The 17,420-nt window shown below is 41.2% G+C and overlaps 1 protein-coding gene across 1 annotated transcript in view; it reads right to left on the minus strand.

Annotated features, from left to right (window-relative positions):
* The window catches only part of LOC139764258 (laminin subunit alpha-1-like), a gene marked incomplete at its 5' end in the record, with an annotated part of 177,102 nt that extends 163,028 nt beyond the window's left edge, over positions 1-14,074 (minus strand). The window contains one exon of the mRNA XM_071690754.1: positions 14,032-14,074. Coding sequence (XP_071546855.1) covers positions 14,032-14,074 — 43 coding nt within the window. The remainder of the gene's footprint in view (positions 1-14,031) is intronic.
* Between the last annotated feature and the right edge of the window lie 3,346 nt (positions 14,075-17,420).

Below are 17,420 nucleotides of genomic sequence, written 5' to 3' on the forward strand. Positions count from 1 at the left end.
GTATTTCTGGTGCCTTAAATATAGTACTACCCCAACATGCCAGGGCTGTGTGTGCAGTGATACTGTGTGTTGGTTTAGAAGGCAGTATCTAAGCCACGCTCAGAAATGTTCATTGTATGTAGTGACGGATGACTGGTTACTCAGGGATCTGGGGTCCCGAGGCCCACGCTTCGAAGCGAGTGTGTTCCATGTTTGTGTTGCTGCCCAGATCTTGGATATGTCTGTAGTCTGCGTCGTTCTCTCCTTGTATTCTATTCTGTATTTTCTTTGCTGCTTCCTTTAAATATGTTTATATATATATATATATATATATATATATATATATATATATATATATATATATATATATATATATATATATATATTCTTCATCATTATATCATTATATGCAAGTCATGCCCCCCACCCCATACAGCCACTCCCTCCCTCGCGACACCTGCTCACCACACTCATCGCTCTCACAACACTCACAGCATATGGTCACCTGACACCACGGCCGAGGACAGCACCAGGTCAAAACATGCACTCAAAACCCTGACAACATCCGGCTGGTGAAAATCTGAGGCAATACTGCCAACATCCGGTTAGTGGCATTCTTAAAATACTGCCAATAACTTGCTCACGGCAGTTTACGACAATAATGACATACAGTTGGTGGCGCTCTGTACCAACCCTGACAGTATCCGGCTGGTGGGAAGCTATACCAATATTCAAAAATGTAATTATTTCCAACAGTAATACTGACCGCAAATAGTCACTGCCAACACACACAATACTCTGACACCGCTTGACACCAGGGTTCAAGTCAACCTGACGTGTTAGCAAAAAAAAAAAAAAAAAAAAAAAAATGTGAATTGATTAGTACAGTTGACTCAGAGAATAAGCCCAAGTCGAGGGTCAAGTAACATGGCATACTTAAATGGAAGCTGAAGACGATAATGAACCAACATTAAACGGACAAAGCAATGCCGTTAATTCGATGAATGAACCATTACAAAGCAACTCGGGAAAACGAGCCAATTAGGTTTCTGAACAAAGCGACATAGCAAACTGAAGAAGTCATCAACAAACTCGGCTAAAAATGCAATACAGTCAATTAAAGAGAAGAAATGATACGGAAAACTCAATGGAAAAAGCGGTATGTCCAACTTTTGGTGCGAATTATGGCTAACTTTATGGGCGAATTTCGGGTAAGGACACACTATGCAGCTGACGACTGGGTAAAACCGGATCTGGATCTATCTTTCTTAGATAACTAAACACGGGCGAGAACTGTTGATATACGCCTCGGCAAGCGCTGGGGGTACACACACGACCACCGAGAGTAGCTGACTAACCTGCCGGTGAGGTACGGCGTCTTGTTAACTCACGAAGCACGACACTACCTACGACCATCAGGCACGACCCCTGTGACCTTTGAGCACGGTAGCTCTTGACCAAGACCTGCCCCCTTCAGGCTAGGCGAAGGAGGAGGAGAGGGGGGGGGATGGACGAACGAAGGAACTGGGTGGGCGTGGCTTGTTGTGGAACAGCGGTGTGGGCGGGCCCCCAGGCCAGAGGGACAGTACCGGCCATCTATTGGTCACTGAACATTGGGTAACGCCCTTCACCCTCGCCCTGACCCCACCCTGATCCCCAACCATATTCTAATGCCACCACCACACACACGCCAACTCAATACTAAACATGAATCTCCTCTCCTCTATAGAGGTGCGGTAAAGTAACTCTCCTATACCAGTCAGGTGTGAAGAACTGAGTCACCTGTACCAGCTCCTCTAAACCTGCGGAGCTGTCTGACCATACATACATACATACCATCAAATGTTTTGAAGTGTTTAAGAAGTACGTTTCTCCAACGCGCCAAAAAGAAAATTTTTTTTGACCACTTTGATTATCTCATATTCAGAAATTACTGATGTGATTAACCACTGCCCAACCATTAAGCAGTGATAATACCCATAACTGAAAAAAAAAATCTATCCCACGAGTATGAGACAAAGTGTATTTACAAATCACAAAAAAGGACCACCACTTTCTTTCGAAACATAAAGATACCCGTTGCATCATAATTTCCATGCATCATTATCCCTTATAAAAAAAAGTACTATACAGCCTAAAATTAGGGACACAACCACACAACGTAGGGTAAGTATGATTCCCTAATTTTACATTTAGTGCCATCTGGTTGTTTTTAGGAATGACAGTACTTCGCAATATCATGACCAAAAAAATGCCAAAAAAAAAGCGCGCGTACATTAAGTTCAATGAAAATATGTTCGAGACTTGGAGATTACTTTGTAAACACGAGCCGACACACGCAGCTACTCCCCGCCTTGTAAGGAGAGAAGAATGATAACGCAAGAAATTAAATGACATTAAACTTTTCGCGACAGACAAGAAACAGCCTAAACTCGCCTACGTGAGGCCAGCTCCTATCACAGTGATCCTGCCTGATTATTTAATGAATATAGAGTAAAAACACCGGTTTCTCAGATGTTAACAGGGAACTATACATGTTTTCACAATTCATCCCTACCGCACCACGTTACGACCACTGACCACAGTTGTACGATTTTTGAGCACGACGGTACGAACCTTGGGTATGAAGATCCGACTCTCAAGGGTAACATTAAGGGCCAGGCCTTCACACCTAAGAGTCGTATCGTCGTACTCAAACGGCTAACTAAGCACGAGAGCCAGGCCCTGAGCTGTGACCAAGCACCAAATATAGCAGTCTCTGAGGTGGGGAGTGGCACACCCGGAAAATAATGACACAGTTTATTAGCCTTTATGGCCTCTCTATGTCCACCACAAGTATCACCTCATTGACCAGTTGGGTCCACTGCCACTGCGGGCGGCCTCACCAGCCGCACCAGTCCATGCACCAGCATCAGGATGAGCCACAGAAACTAGCGTAGAAACAACCAGCAATGGTAACTGTTACAGGAGCACCAGCAAGAGGCACGGACAGCACCACAATCAGATGCAGCAGTAGCAAAGCGTAAAACAGCAAGACAAAAGCAGTAACAATGCAACTGCTAATAATATAGAGAGGACAGCAACAATACAATAAAACACAAAAGGAAGCACAACAGCAGCAGAGTAGCAAGTGGCAGTAAGACATTTAGGGCAGCAACAGCTGCACTTAAGGAATTAAGACAAAAGCTGCAATAACAGCAGGCAGGGCAGTGTGTTAAGGGAAGTACTGGGAGTGACAACGGAGGCGGGAGGAAGGTAATTGAACTGGGTAGCAACAGGACGAGCAATATAGGAAGTGATGCAACTGCAAAGGCCATATGGCAATAGCAGCAGCAACAGAAGAGGAAGTCCAAAGCAGGGCAAAAGCACCGTGAGGGATAGAATGGGGCAAAGGCAACGGGAATACGATGGTCAAAGAAGACGAGGCAACAGTAGCACATCAAGGACAGCAGCAGGAGGGGCAGTCTTATTACATTAGACAGCAGAAGGCAGAGGAGCAACAGAAGAAGACAGCATCATGACAGGAGTATGGCAAGGGCACGAGACCCAAGACTGTAAGCAAGGCCAGTGGGAGGCTGGCGGGCGGGCTGGTGGGTGGTGGTGGGTTTGAGCCGTCGGCCTCCCCGCCCAAGTGGTTTCATTTTTGGTCATGAGGGCCGCCTCCACCCTCCCGCCGCGCCCCTCCACCAGTCTCCACCCGTAGGCCAGGGCGGACACCTTGCCGAAACCAACACCTTTCCGATGACTCAACCACTACAGGTGTCCATTACACGGGATCAAACAAGCGGCCATAGGATAAACCCTCGTACCTCCGGCATCCGTAACACCGTGCCTGACTCGCCGTCGATAACCGTCACTTTTGCCAACCACAGCGAGACTCGTCATGGATTATCAATGCACTATACAACACCAAACATCATTCAAAGTCCGTATGAACAAGCTTGAAAATGAATGAATGAACGAATCAATACGAGACACCTGGTACAGAGAAATAACGTGTTTCATTATTCAAACATTTCATGAAAAACTTCCTATCTAACGATTTCATAGTCTGTTTTACAGTGCTTGAGAAACACAACATTGGCAGCAATAATACAAGGTTTTATCATCCTAGCAAGCTTACCACCTCGTCCCATCGATGACAAGAAGTTTAAACATGTAGTTATGCTGCTACCTTCTGTCCTCTCGTCTGTCAACAAAATTCCACAGATTATATCTGCCTCCTTTCATACAATGTCACCTGGTAGAGCTCTTCATTCAGACTTGACCACACCTAATCACTCCCGTCCTCATTCGAAGACTGTCAAAATGCTCGACAAATGTATGTGCCATTTCTCCACATAAATAACACACCTTTCATTGTATTTTTGGGGTGCACTTCTCGCAAATGAAATCAGAAAAACGACTCATTCGGACGAAATTATCATTAACCAAAAAACTATTCTTTATCTTTTTACTGTAGCAGTTAATCAGCTGATGCTGCCTAACCAGACCCTCGCTACTCCGGTCTCTTTACCGGACGAACAATGGCTCAAGCGTGCCGGATCCTCAGTGGGACGAGCTGTCAAATGCCCAACTTCTATGGGGTGTGCAATTACTCCTCCAATGGTCCAAATATGGAAATACAATGACAATAATGGGAATATAGTGTCCATAAAACGTGAGGTGAATGACTTGCACTATAGGGCGAGGGCTAGTAAGCCTACAGCAGTAGTACAATGACTATAATGGGAATATAGTGTCCATAAGACGTGAGAGGTGAATGACCTGCATTCTAGGGCGAGCAGCCGAAATGTGGCCTTGGATATACTTGAAATGTAATCCCGGCGAGACCGGGTTATCTCAAGATTGCTTTACAAACATCTAGTATATCATACAATGAAACCCTTAAGGTACTCCAGATAATGATGTAATCTATATGGTTAGTACAAATATAATACAGCAGATGGTTTACCAGTCTGCCGTAAAATCAGAATTAAACTTCCTTGTGCTACCTCTACCCAACAATTTCCTTCAACTGAAATCCAGTGATGTGTGTCGATGTAGGTTTGACCCAAAGAAAAAAATCTACGTGATGTAGTCACCGGCTCTAGGAATAATCATAAAATCACAAATCAATTCAAAGCCTAAATAGGACCTTCGAAGATAAGTTTTAGTTACGTTCAAAGCTGTTTATCTTACTAGATGTTCATTTCTTTCATAAATTGCTCAAACTTCATACAGCAAGTATATCGTACCACATGAACAAGAACAGATTCAGACAAGAAAATTGTGGACCCTTTTAATTTCTTCGCACTATTTCATCTTTTACGGTCCATGACGGGATGTCCGTGTGAACATTTACATATTCTTGCAATAATGCTCTTAACAGAAATGATGGTAAAGAAAAGCATAAATGCTTCTTGATTACAACAAAGCAAATTTAATGCATTTTAACTTCATAGAACAGGCTGTTATAAGACAAGGGCCCGCGCGTGGCTTACACCAGGCAAATCTTACGATACAAAGCTAAAGCAAAGAAATTCTCGAGCCTCACCGTGAAAACGAGTACACTAATCCAGGGTTCACCTCATAAAGCACGCAGTACCGGCTTATCTCGCTGGAACACCAGCACACGCCCACCGCTCACACATATCTCCTAAATGGATGTTTCAGTCGACTTCTATTAACGATGTAACTCATTCTTGCTGTAATGAACACCGGTACTTATAATATACGAACTATATAATATCCCAAAGGTAACAGCAGTGCTAAATTACTTTCAGAATATAGAATGAATTCTTTAAACTAAGTACACCGACAAAGCCTGTCTGGGGGTGCCTTTGTTCGCGCGCTCACCCAGCCAACCAACCTTTGGGAGTGATAACCTGGCGTGTGTGTGGTGGCGAGAGGTAAGTCTGGCCCGCCCCTGCACCAACGCAACACCCGTTGAAATAACATGAAAACTGTCACGCCTGAGACCAGCAGCCAAGAATGACAGCATACTGGAAAATAACCTAGTCAAAAGTGTAGGAGACTTATAATAGTGATTGTCGTAAAGAATGCATGGCGTCTCTCTGCGACACGTAGTACAGCATAAGCTAAACAAACTTTAGATAACACGACATATAAAGTCGTGTGTGAAATCACATCGGCCTTTGAATTAACGATAAAACTAAGTCCAACTCTAAACACGGGAAGACTTTTAAAAGAGCTGTTGTATGGCTAAGTTTTAACCGCTAGTGCAGCAGGGTCTAGGACCGTACCCCTTAATATTCTAGTGCTCTATATTCGCGTCAGGTGCGTTCTTTAATCATCGCCAACCCAAGAATATTCGTGAGATAAACACATGTTGAGGACTGACCGCCACTGTGAAGGATAGACAACAGTTTTTTCGATGTGGAAGATGCCAAGCCTTTTTTATGCACAAGAAACGATCATTACTATCAATACTTTTCCTTGAGACGAGTAAGACTGGTCGAGGAACGTGCCGAACGCTTTACTGTTGCGCTTTCTTGGCCTGAGTTCCGCTGTCTGCAGCCTCGCTCATGAGCGTGCATCCCCGCCCTCTAATATTGTTTCGTGACGCATCTTCCTTAATATATAGTTTCTCAGAAGGGCTAATATTCCTTTGATAAAGGAAATATTTTTATTACATATACAAAAGATAAATAAGAATTAAGTACATTAATTCAAATATGCATCGACTAAGAAACTGCAAGACACCTTGAACAAGATGAAGATGCATGTACGACAGAGAGTGATTTATGAATTATATTTCATTACATATCAAGTAACTGCCAAGGCAGAACTGCAAAAAAGAACATCGACAATACAGAACTATGCTAACAGAAATTGCACAAAAACATTAACAGAAGAGGTATCAACAGGTAGGCAATATTATACAAGCCAACAAAAACCTAGGCATGAAAAGATCGAAGCGCCACAGAGAGACAGGTACACGGAGGTGACCTGTGAGACAAGAAAAAGGGTGCACACGTGTGCTGGGATGACAGGAACATGAAAATGATCACGGGGACAGAACAAAGATGAATGAGTTGATAAGGCAAGCGTAACAGGAACACAGGTGACCATGTAAACATGGGAGTAGATGGAAAACCAACAGTGGTCATTGGCTACATGGACATGAGCTGAGTGAATACGGCAGGACGGGAGACGCAACACGTATAACTACGGAGATAAACTGAGCAAGAGGTAACGAACGACGGAGGACACAGGTGAACCTGAACACAGAGGGCAGGAGAGTGGACACAAGGGCGCGAGAGGACCTGGAGAAGCCTCATGTAAGCCAGATGAGGGCGGCGACTCCCAATATACCCACCGAGCTGAGATTGAGATACTCTTAACATGCGTTGTATCAAAAATTCTTCTGGTAGATGGGTCAAGGATGAAATACATACATACATATATATATATATATATATATATATATATATATATATATATATATATATATATATATATATATTATCTAAACTTCTGACGTCCATTCCCAATAAAATGCATTTATTGTCAATGATAGTCTGAATGGTGCACTGTCCTTTCAAATTAATACTACAATACTTTCTCCAACAGTGAAGCATTCCACCTAATAGTTTTACATACAAACAAGTCCTTGGCATCAAAGAAAAAAATATTCGCAAAAAACATGGAATCATGATGGCTTCCTCATGTGGGTGTTAATCATACTTTTTTTTCGAACTATTTGAAGTAATACTGCTATTTCTATTTGTCTTCAGGTCGTGAAATGTGTGAATATGGTAACTGGTTTTTAACGCCAATCAAATAATCCACAGCCTGTAAGAGAATCGATCCCCGCCCCAATAGCTCAGCTCCATGAGTCTGCACAAATCAGTGTAGGCTACGCTTCCGGACGCAAACACACGCCCGCCCACGACTGCCCACGCATACAGTTCGTTAATACTGTACAAACAGCCGCTGTTCTGTACATGGATGTTCATAAACAGGCGGATACGGCAGTACATATAAGCAAAATACATACATCCATATGCACACACACCCTTAACTGCTCCTAAGCTACGCCTATACAAAATACACAATGGCTCCCCTTAGACGAACACTTACAAATAGGATTCACACAACTGCAAGGCTGGACCTGTCTCTTAGAAAGCGCAAACCCAGGTCAAGGGCGGTCTAGGTTAGCTACTCTCCTCCCATGCTCCCGCCTCCCGACGCTTGCCCCCAACAGTACCTTTTTCCATTAACATGACCACTTGTCGCGTCGTAGTCACATCTTCACGTCTCTTTATAGCGGTATTGTGGTGCTTGACGTCCGTCCTCACCCTTCTCTCCTCTCTCCTAACCTCACTCTTAACCACCAAACTTGCCCATCCCTTTCCATCCTCTCCAGCTTTCTCCCAAAAGAATACGCTATCTCTCACTCAAACTCATTGTACTGAGAGGCATTCGAATGTATATGCTGAATTATTACCCATTTAAAAATAATAAAAGAGTTCATCAATCATTCTGGGATGAAGGAGAGGAACAAACCTACCACTTCCCCCCACCGCCTCTGGATTACCAGCCTCGCCAAGGTTGCGGGGGGAAGACGCGAGGCAGGTAACAGCGTACGAAACCCTCTACGGACCATTGTTTTCTTTCCACCAAATTTTCTTTCGCCTGTCATGATTACAGTCTGCTGAACTTACATGGTAACAAACTCATTAGCTAAAGGGAAAGTTTCTTCTCATAAAAACACCATCAACGTCAGTCATGGACAAAGAATGAAAGAAATCCACGGTTGAGGAAAACTTTGAATTAATGAGTCTGCGGACTAAAAAATCATAGAGTTCACGTAACCCCTTGTGAGCTTCGGTATAACATCCTGGCCCCTGTCCTAAGCGGTTCTTCTGATCTAGCTCTCCATCACTACTACAATTCTCAAAAATTAACGTCAAAAGCATAACATCTCCCTACTTCCACAAGTGACGCGCCATCGCATAAAACCTCATGAATGCGTCAATCCCAGTGCCATCAGCGGTACATTTGACTTATACCATTCACAACCGAGATGCCTTCCACCCGTCATTGTAGATGTGCCACCTATACACAACAGCCTTGCAATTACTACACCAACTTTCCTCCTTTAATAACTTTAATAAAACGTCTATCCAACTGCAAGTAATCAAAAGGTCTATTTGGATTCTTTCATGCCAACTAATGTATTATGGGTCATCACAGCAAACTTTATAATTGTACCATCCACTGTAACCAGACAAAATTGGTGGCAACCATACCGAGGCCAGAGGTGCCCTTTTCGAATGGGATCTCAACCACTCACCATTATGTGTGACCATTATGAGACCTGGTTGGCTATCCTCCTTAGCTGACGGGGCTGAAAAGCATTGGGATTAAGATAGTAATCCCATTTGCAAGGGAAATCACCTAACTACTACAAGCACCACGGTCGTGAACGACCTCAATCCATCCTCGAGGCCTTTTCATACGCAACCTGTTGCTCATGCGTAAGAGGTAAGGTTTGTTAACCTAACTCCTCATCCAGTGTTACGGTGTGTAAATATTTACCCAGCCTGCTGTACCAAAGAACACCTAAGTACTGCTTTCAAAAACATTTGGTGTGATGAAATCTTCAGTACTAGAGGAAGTATTACATCAAAATGATAACCTAGGAAAGAAAAAGAGAAGCAAAGACAGTGGATCACAAAACCTTTACAAAGTTCGAAATCTACGACCTCACACAGCGATAGATGTATGGATCATAATAAAACTGTAATAAAAGTCAGTCCTGTTGCATGTGCTATCTTACAAACGATGAGCAAACCTCAGTATAAGACAATGTGCCAGTCTGTTTTTAGAAACAACGAAAATAAACCACCTTAGTAACGAAGAAATTTTCCTTTATTGACAGATCATGAGATATTAAGTCGCAACGATTGCTACCAAACTCCTAAGACAATCTCCACACATAAGCACACACTCCTCCTTTTAAATGAAAAGTTGCCTCAACTGAACTGAAATGATCTACGTAGTCAACTATACGATCGAGAAACTGCAAAATTATCCTAAACCGATCACAAGAAATGCCTTCTTCATTTAAGTTCAGTTGTCGACTACAACGTACATTGTCTCCTATAAGATTAAAACTGAGTTTGTCAACAACTCTGCAAAGCAATCAAGGGAGCTGATAATATAATGTTACGTACTTTTTCACATAAGCTACAGAGCACGTATTTAAAGAGAAACATATATCTAAAGTACGCAAGGAAAAACTACGAATCATTGTAATCCAGCGTTCGTGTAGCTGCTTATTTTCGACAGGCAAAAACACAACTCAAAGATAAAGTGGTATTTCAGACGAGTTCATATGAAATGTTGTTGGTAGAGGACGTAATTCTTGAAATGTTACCCCTGTCTAATGTAAACAGAGGCAAAGATAAATTCCAGAACTAGGGAAAAACATGTAAATCTATAAACCAATGTCATACACTGCATTATTTATATGTATTTCACACTGCACCTAATACAAAATACCTTCTAATCGTGTTTCAAAACTATCCAACAACCATCCAAACATCTACTGCCTACCCAAAGAATAAAAAAACAGAATCCAGTAGAATCTAGGGTAGTTATCTTACCTCTAAACTACTGAGTTCTTGTAAGGTAACTTAGCCGGCGTCTGATCAGACAAAAGAAAACATTACGGCTTATCTCTTACATATGTAAACGGGCTCCTATGTTCTCTTGGAAGCTTTTTTCGTTTCATATAACAGTATGAACACGTGTGAAGAGGTAATTTCAATTTTCCTCAGGTGATGATCTGAGTCTCAGGCAATTCTTTGAGAGACGTCGAGGATTATATCTACCAGTGCAGACACAAATTATGTTATAATAACTATTACTACTGGGTCCAATTAGGAGTCTATTCTAGCAACAGTGATTAGACAAAAGTTAGGTTAGGCTTCTTGGACTGGTTTTGTCTTTCATAAAAGCAGATATCTGAAGAACACCGCCATCCTAGAGAAACCTTGCATAACTTTTTATTGATTTTTTTTTTAGTGACATTTTCCATTAGAATTAGATATAAAAGAGGCAATAACAACCCAAGAAACCTAGTGATCGGTGTTGGTGTAAGAATTCTATCATGAATTTAAAAGTATGACACACGACCGTCAATGCTGACATTAAATGGCCATTCCTATCAGGAAAAGAATTACATTGCATCCCAAAATCCATTCGCCTCGGTAAATATGGTTTATTTTCCTTTGGCCAAGCTACTTGGAAGCTATACGTTATTGGCTGCAATAAATAGTTTTGGATCAAGTACTGTTTACGATGTGTACCCTATAGACCCAATCGTAACTATTCTTAATCTACAGGGTTGTTGTTGCCCAAACTACACTTCAAAGAAGACCCATTTAATTATATAAAATACGTTCTTTCCTACCTGTTTTGTGCTGCGCTGAACACGATGAGACCCATAGGGAAAAGATCACACAAAGAAGGAAAAACATTTTCGTAAATTTGTCAGTATTCCTTCATAATGCAAATATTTACATAAACATAAACTCAGTCAAGGAAACTGGAGGAGTCTGGTTTGGCGTTTTCTCCCCTTCACTGACCAGACACTACTGCGAGATGATGCTAGTTCCCGCCACTAGCGTGCCCTGCCCCGCCATCTACTCGGGCAAAGTCACACTAACCTCATCTCGTCTTCAGCCGCCAAATATCCGCTTTGTTTTTAAGAGTCGGAAGTTTATCTTTCATTAAAATTACGCATTATAGAAAGATACAACTGGAGGTCTCTCTTTCTTATTACCACACTAAATCACTTAAATGGAAACAGTAGGAGCGTAATCCGTCCTTCTTCACCACAAAGATTAAGCTTTTTTTTACCAATTATTTTTCTCCAGCTAATAAACCAAATCACATATCATCAGGTCTAATGCATTCCATGCATGTCTCGCACTGTTAGTCGTCCCGGGACATGGAAAATCCTAAACGTATGGCAACAGCGATAAAGGTTTCAAAACGTTCTAACTGAAAAAATACATAAGCTTTACAATATATATATATATATATATATATATATATATATATATATTTATATATATATATATATATATATATATAATCGCTGTTTCCTGCGTCAGCGAGGTAGCACCAAGAAACAGATGAAGAATGGCCCATAAAATCATATACACATATCTACATAAAAGCATATACACGTACATATATATATCAGCATATACATACATATACACAGAAATACATACATACGCATGTACTTGCTTGCCTTCATCCATTCTCGGAGCCACCCCGCCCCATAGGAAAGAGCATCGCCACCCCTGCATCAGCGAAGTACCGTCAGGAAAAGACAAAAAAGGCTACATTCGATCACATTCAGTCTCTAGCTGTCATGAGTAATGCAAAGAAACCACAGCTCCCTATCCAAATCCAGGCCCCACAGACCTTTTCATGGTTTACCCCAGATGCTTCACTTGCCCTAGTTCAGTCCATTAACAGCATGTCTACCCTGGTATACCACATCGTTCCAATTCACTCTATTCCTTGCACGCCTCTCAGCCTCCTGCATGTTCAGGACCCAATCACTCAAAATCTTTTTCACTCTATCCTTCCACCTCCAATTTGGTCTCCTGCTTCTTGTTCCCTCCACCACTGACATATATACCAAGGTAGTGTCAACAGCAGTCAGAGGGAAAAAGCCTCACTTAGCCGCCTTCTATGTTATTTCTTTCGGAGAAATAAACCTGGAAGGGAGGATTTCCAGCCCCCAGTTTCTTCCCCTTTTAGTCACCTTCTACGACACGCAAGGAATGTCCTCCTTGGCCCCCTTCTCAGTTCCTTCTTTTGGAAAATTTAAAAACAAGAGAGGGAAGGATTTCCAGCTCCCCGCTCCCTCCCATTTTAGTCACCTTTTATGACACGCAGGGAATACATGGGAAGAATTCTTTCTCCCCTATATATATATATATATATATATAAAGTGAAAATGGTAATTTTAACCCACCTTGAGCACAACAGTGTGACCCTCAAGCACGGCACAATCCTTGAGCACAACGTTACAACCCTTTAGTATATTAACATATCCTTTGATCTGTCGCTTGTCAGGCTGAAGGCTAGGCCATCATACCTTTGAGTCAGGGGTCATACCATTAGGCTTGAGGATGGGAGAACATGGCACAAGAAAAAGACAACCCATTTAGTTTTTTTACTTTCCCTGATGTTATTCTGTCCATCATCACATATGCGACTAATATTCCATCACTCAGGTACCTCTTACTAAAATATTTTACATTAATACAATTGTTACTGTGACATGTTGTCCCTTGAATATTTGTTGCTACAATATATTCCTGTCATCAAGATACTACAATTCTATCACTGAAAATGCATATAAATCTTACAAGATATTCAGTGGCATAATATCCTTCTGGATATGAAGTCTGTATTGAATAGAATTATTAATCTTTATGTTCCTCCATTTGAAAAGATAAAAAATCTTCAATTAGCATTCTGTCAAAGTCCCATGAAAGGCTGGAAGGATATAAACACTGGGAAACAGGATCAATTCTTTGTTGTCTTGGGAAGATCCACCTGTTACATGCACAGTAACTAGAGCCCTCCAAGCAGTGTAAAAGAATCTCCCTGTAATGTTATCCAAGAATAAAAAGTGTGGCTCTATAAAACCCCTTAGCCTTGACTCATCATAAGTTGATAATCCTGCTGATATGAGACATGATCCAGCCCATTTTATCTCTCTTGGTTTATACATCTTTGGTGTTACACAGACTAAGAGCTTTAAGACTGCTGCCGTTATATTTGTAACAATAACAAGATACCATGAATGTAAATAATGTCTTGTTTTTAATGGAACTCATTTGTGCCATCCTTTTAGTCTTCACTACACTGATAAAGTATTTGAAGTACTGCTCCAAATCTACAATAAATCAACTTAAAGCCAAAAACAAAACTGTACAATAAAATACAAGGTTTATAACAAAGTTTTATGGACAATAAAACATGATAGTTTACTGATTCTGGCTAACTCACCTGTTTGAAGATCAGGAAAACTACAGTAAAAGGTTTGTAGCACACGTATCAGTATCAGTGTAAATGTTGGTATTCACCTCGGAGGTCTTATTCCATAATGAGGTTAAGTAACATCTTCACACTCAGTTACCTCATTTTCTTAGAGATGACACTCGATCAGACATCACCTGTTATGTAATCCTACATTTATCTTTGGTTTTACATGGGCTCTGCAATGCCTCAAAGTGCAAGAATTACAAAATACTGTAATCATAAAGGGTAACAGAAACATGAAAACTTCTAATGAGCCATTTTGATGGGTCTGGCATCTTAATATCATTCTTTCATTAAAATATTGCATTAATTTTACAATATCATTGTCCACTCCACTCATTCCCCTCCTTTCCCAAAATGGTATCTGATTTCCCAGGTCTGCCTAGCACTGATCTTTCTCATAGGATATCCCATTCTCACATCTGTTTGTACCCACCCATTTAACCACACACTTCATCACTCCCTCCCCTTCATTCTTCTTCCAATATGCCTACCACATATACTTTCTTTTTCCTCCTGTTCTCAATAACCTGTCTTTCACATGTTCACCAGAGTAAATTGGAGTATACAAGTACTGCCCTACTTTCAAAAATGTCTTTAAACCAGATAAAATTTTGCAGGATGCCATTAGTTTCCTTTACTGTCCTTACCCTTTCATATATTTACAAAAATCCATTTGAATCCTTGAACGTTTCAATCATCACACCCTTTCCAACTTCTCACCATGCAACCATTTACTGATATTCAAGTCCCTCTCTCAACCACCACCACCATCTAGTTTGCATTCACTATCAGCTTACTCAACATACTTTTAAGTATCTTCAAAGTTTCTTACATCTTCCCTTGTTAATTTGCATGCATATAGTGGCAACACTTGCCAATCCTTTTCAGGTGCTACTGTTCAACATGTATTTACTCCAAAATCCTCGCATGCAGTACTATCCTAGACATCAAACAGCCATCTTATCTACATGTCTCTGATGCCCATTCCCTTTGAGAACACCTTAAAAGGGGTGGCCATGGCAAAAGAGTTTTCAAAACTAGAAAACTACAGTGTTGCTTCCTTGCCTTTAAAACCTCAATTTTAATAAAGACATTGGTTGAGGGCAACTCTAATGCAGCATTTCCAGAGCTTTCTAGCTAATGTTCCTACTGACTACTTCTACCTTATGTGTCAACTTACTGTTCCTCCCAAATTTCCAAACTACTACTACTACTACTACTTAACAAACCTGCCTACTGTTTCTACCTACTACTTCTACCTAATGATCTAGCCTAACAGTCCTTCCCACTACATTTATGTACTGCTCCTAACATTTTGCCATACCATTTATCACAGGAAAATCTTGTTGTGATGAATGAGTTGTGAGTTAAGTGTTGTTAAATGTTTGTGGACAGAATGTCAGTAGGATGAGGCAGAGAAAAAAGACAGCTACCTGGGTCAGAGGAGTGCAACTTGACAACCACTGCAGTGTTGGCTCACTAAGCAGCCATCACTAACACTTCCAATACCCAAGCGGGTAGCACCAGTAACATACATCCCTAATTGGTGGCTGCCTACCAGCTATTGCCTACCATGTAGATAGCCATGGCAATGAAATATACATGTCTGGTCCCACACTGTTCCTAGAAGCATTAATCATCTCTCACTTATCCTGACACATTCCTTACACCGTACAAACCTCAACTACTGCCAACACAGTACTTTTAACTCCATAACTTTTTCAACACATTTCTAATATTCTTATCAACTCATAACACCTGTTTCCTTATTCAATAAATTCAGTCCAGTATGTACAATACTTCTTTCCCTATATTCAATGACACTAATGGTAATGTGATCCATGCAACTGTCCCTACATACATCTACCTTGTTTCCTAAACTTGCCACTGTCATTTCTCTCATCCACTAACATCCAACCTACTTTCCTCTAAACCTATCAGTGATGCTAATTCCTAATTCCTCTACATTCATAAGTTTAGTGTTTATTTTGTGTATACATCTTAAAGGTCTAATAACAATCTACCATAATTCTTCTTATCCCTCTTCTAATCCATTTTCAGCCTTTTAAAATTTCCTAATACATACCTTCATTTGTAAGATTAAATTCTCATTTTTTCTCTAGGTTATATACAATGTTGCTGCTTCATGCACAATTCACGTGCTCCTCTCTCCAAGACCCTTGTATTCACCTCCCTCACCATCACATCTGTAGGATGCACAGAGCATCAGACTGGGAAGGAATAATGTGGTATTAGGGGTGGTAGAGGATGTGTGAATCAAGTGTTTGCTTTGATGAATTTGTCTGACAGTAAATATGAATAAAAATAAGGTTATTATGGTTAGAAGTGGAAAGAGACAGGTTAACAGAATAGATCAAACTTGGAGGAAGTGAGGTTTTTCACATGCCTGGGAATGGACATGGCAGTGAATGAAACCATGGAAGCTGAAGTGGGCCACAGGGTAGGTGTGGGAGCCAAGATCCTAGGTACATTGAGGACTGTGTGAAAAGAGAGGTCACAGTCTGTGAAGGCAAATATGGGTATTTTTGATGTTGAGTGGATGCAAATTACGGCCACAAATGACAAAGTATAAAAGGTATTCGTTTGAAATAAAATGTTTGAGGAATATTTGTGGTGTGAGGAGGGTTGATCAAATAAAAAAAATGAAGGGGAAGAGAGAGAGGTATGGTAAGAAGATTAGCATAAGTCCTGAAGAAAGTGCACTTAAATGGTTTCCGCATGTAGAGAGGATGACAAAGAGTGTACATGCTAGAAGTGGAAGGAACAAGGAAAAGGGCAATACCAAGGAAGGTATGGAAGGCTAAGGTGAAAGATGTTATGAGTGTCAGGGGTGAGTAGGGTGGAGGCATACTAGAGGGAGAGAAATAGTGGAAAAATGTGTGGAATGGTGTATGTGAGAGAGGCATGTAGGGACAGGGATAAGTGGACACTCTTTTGCAGCGGGCACCCCTTGATGGGAGTTCCCGGTGGGAACGGGCACCATAGATACAGACAGAATAAATAGTCTGGGGCTGGAACATGCATGAGGGTGTGAGATTTGCAAAGGACATAGCAAACAAAAGCAATGTGGTATACAGGGGGAACCATTCTGCCACAGGGCTGAACCAGGATTTATAAAGTGGTAAGGGGAAACCACAGAAAAGTGCTGTGGAACCTGGTTGTGGACAGGGTGTTCTGGTCTCAGTGCATTGGACAAGACCACTAAATAGTGGATGTCACCAAATAAGGCCATATCTTAGTCTGTTCCTGGTGCTATTTATCTATCTATCTATCAATTTATCTATATCTTTGACACCTGTTCCAACTGGAACACCCTTAAAGGGGTGGCCATG

Source organism: Panulirus ornatus, chromosome 49 (assembly GCF_036320965.1).
Source record: "Panulirus ornatus isolate Po-2019 chromosome 49, ASM3632096v1, whole genome shotgun sequence".
Classification (NCBI taxonomy): domain Eukaryota; kingdom Metazoa; phylum Arthropoda; class Malacostraca; order Decapoda; family Palinuridae; genus Panulirus; species Panulirus ornatus.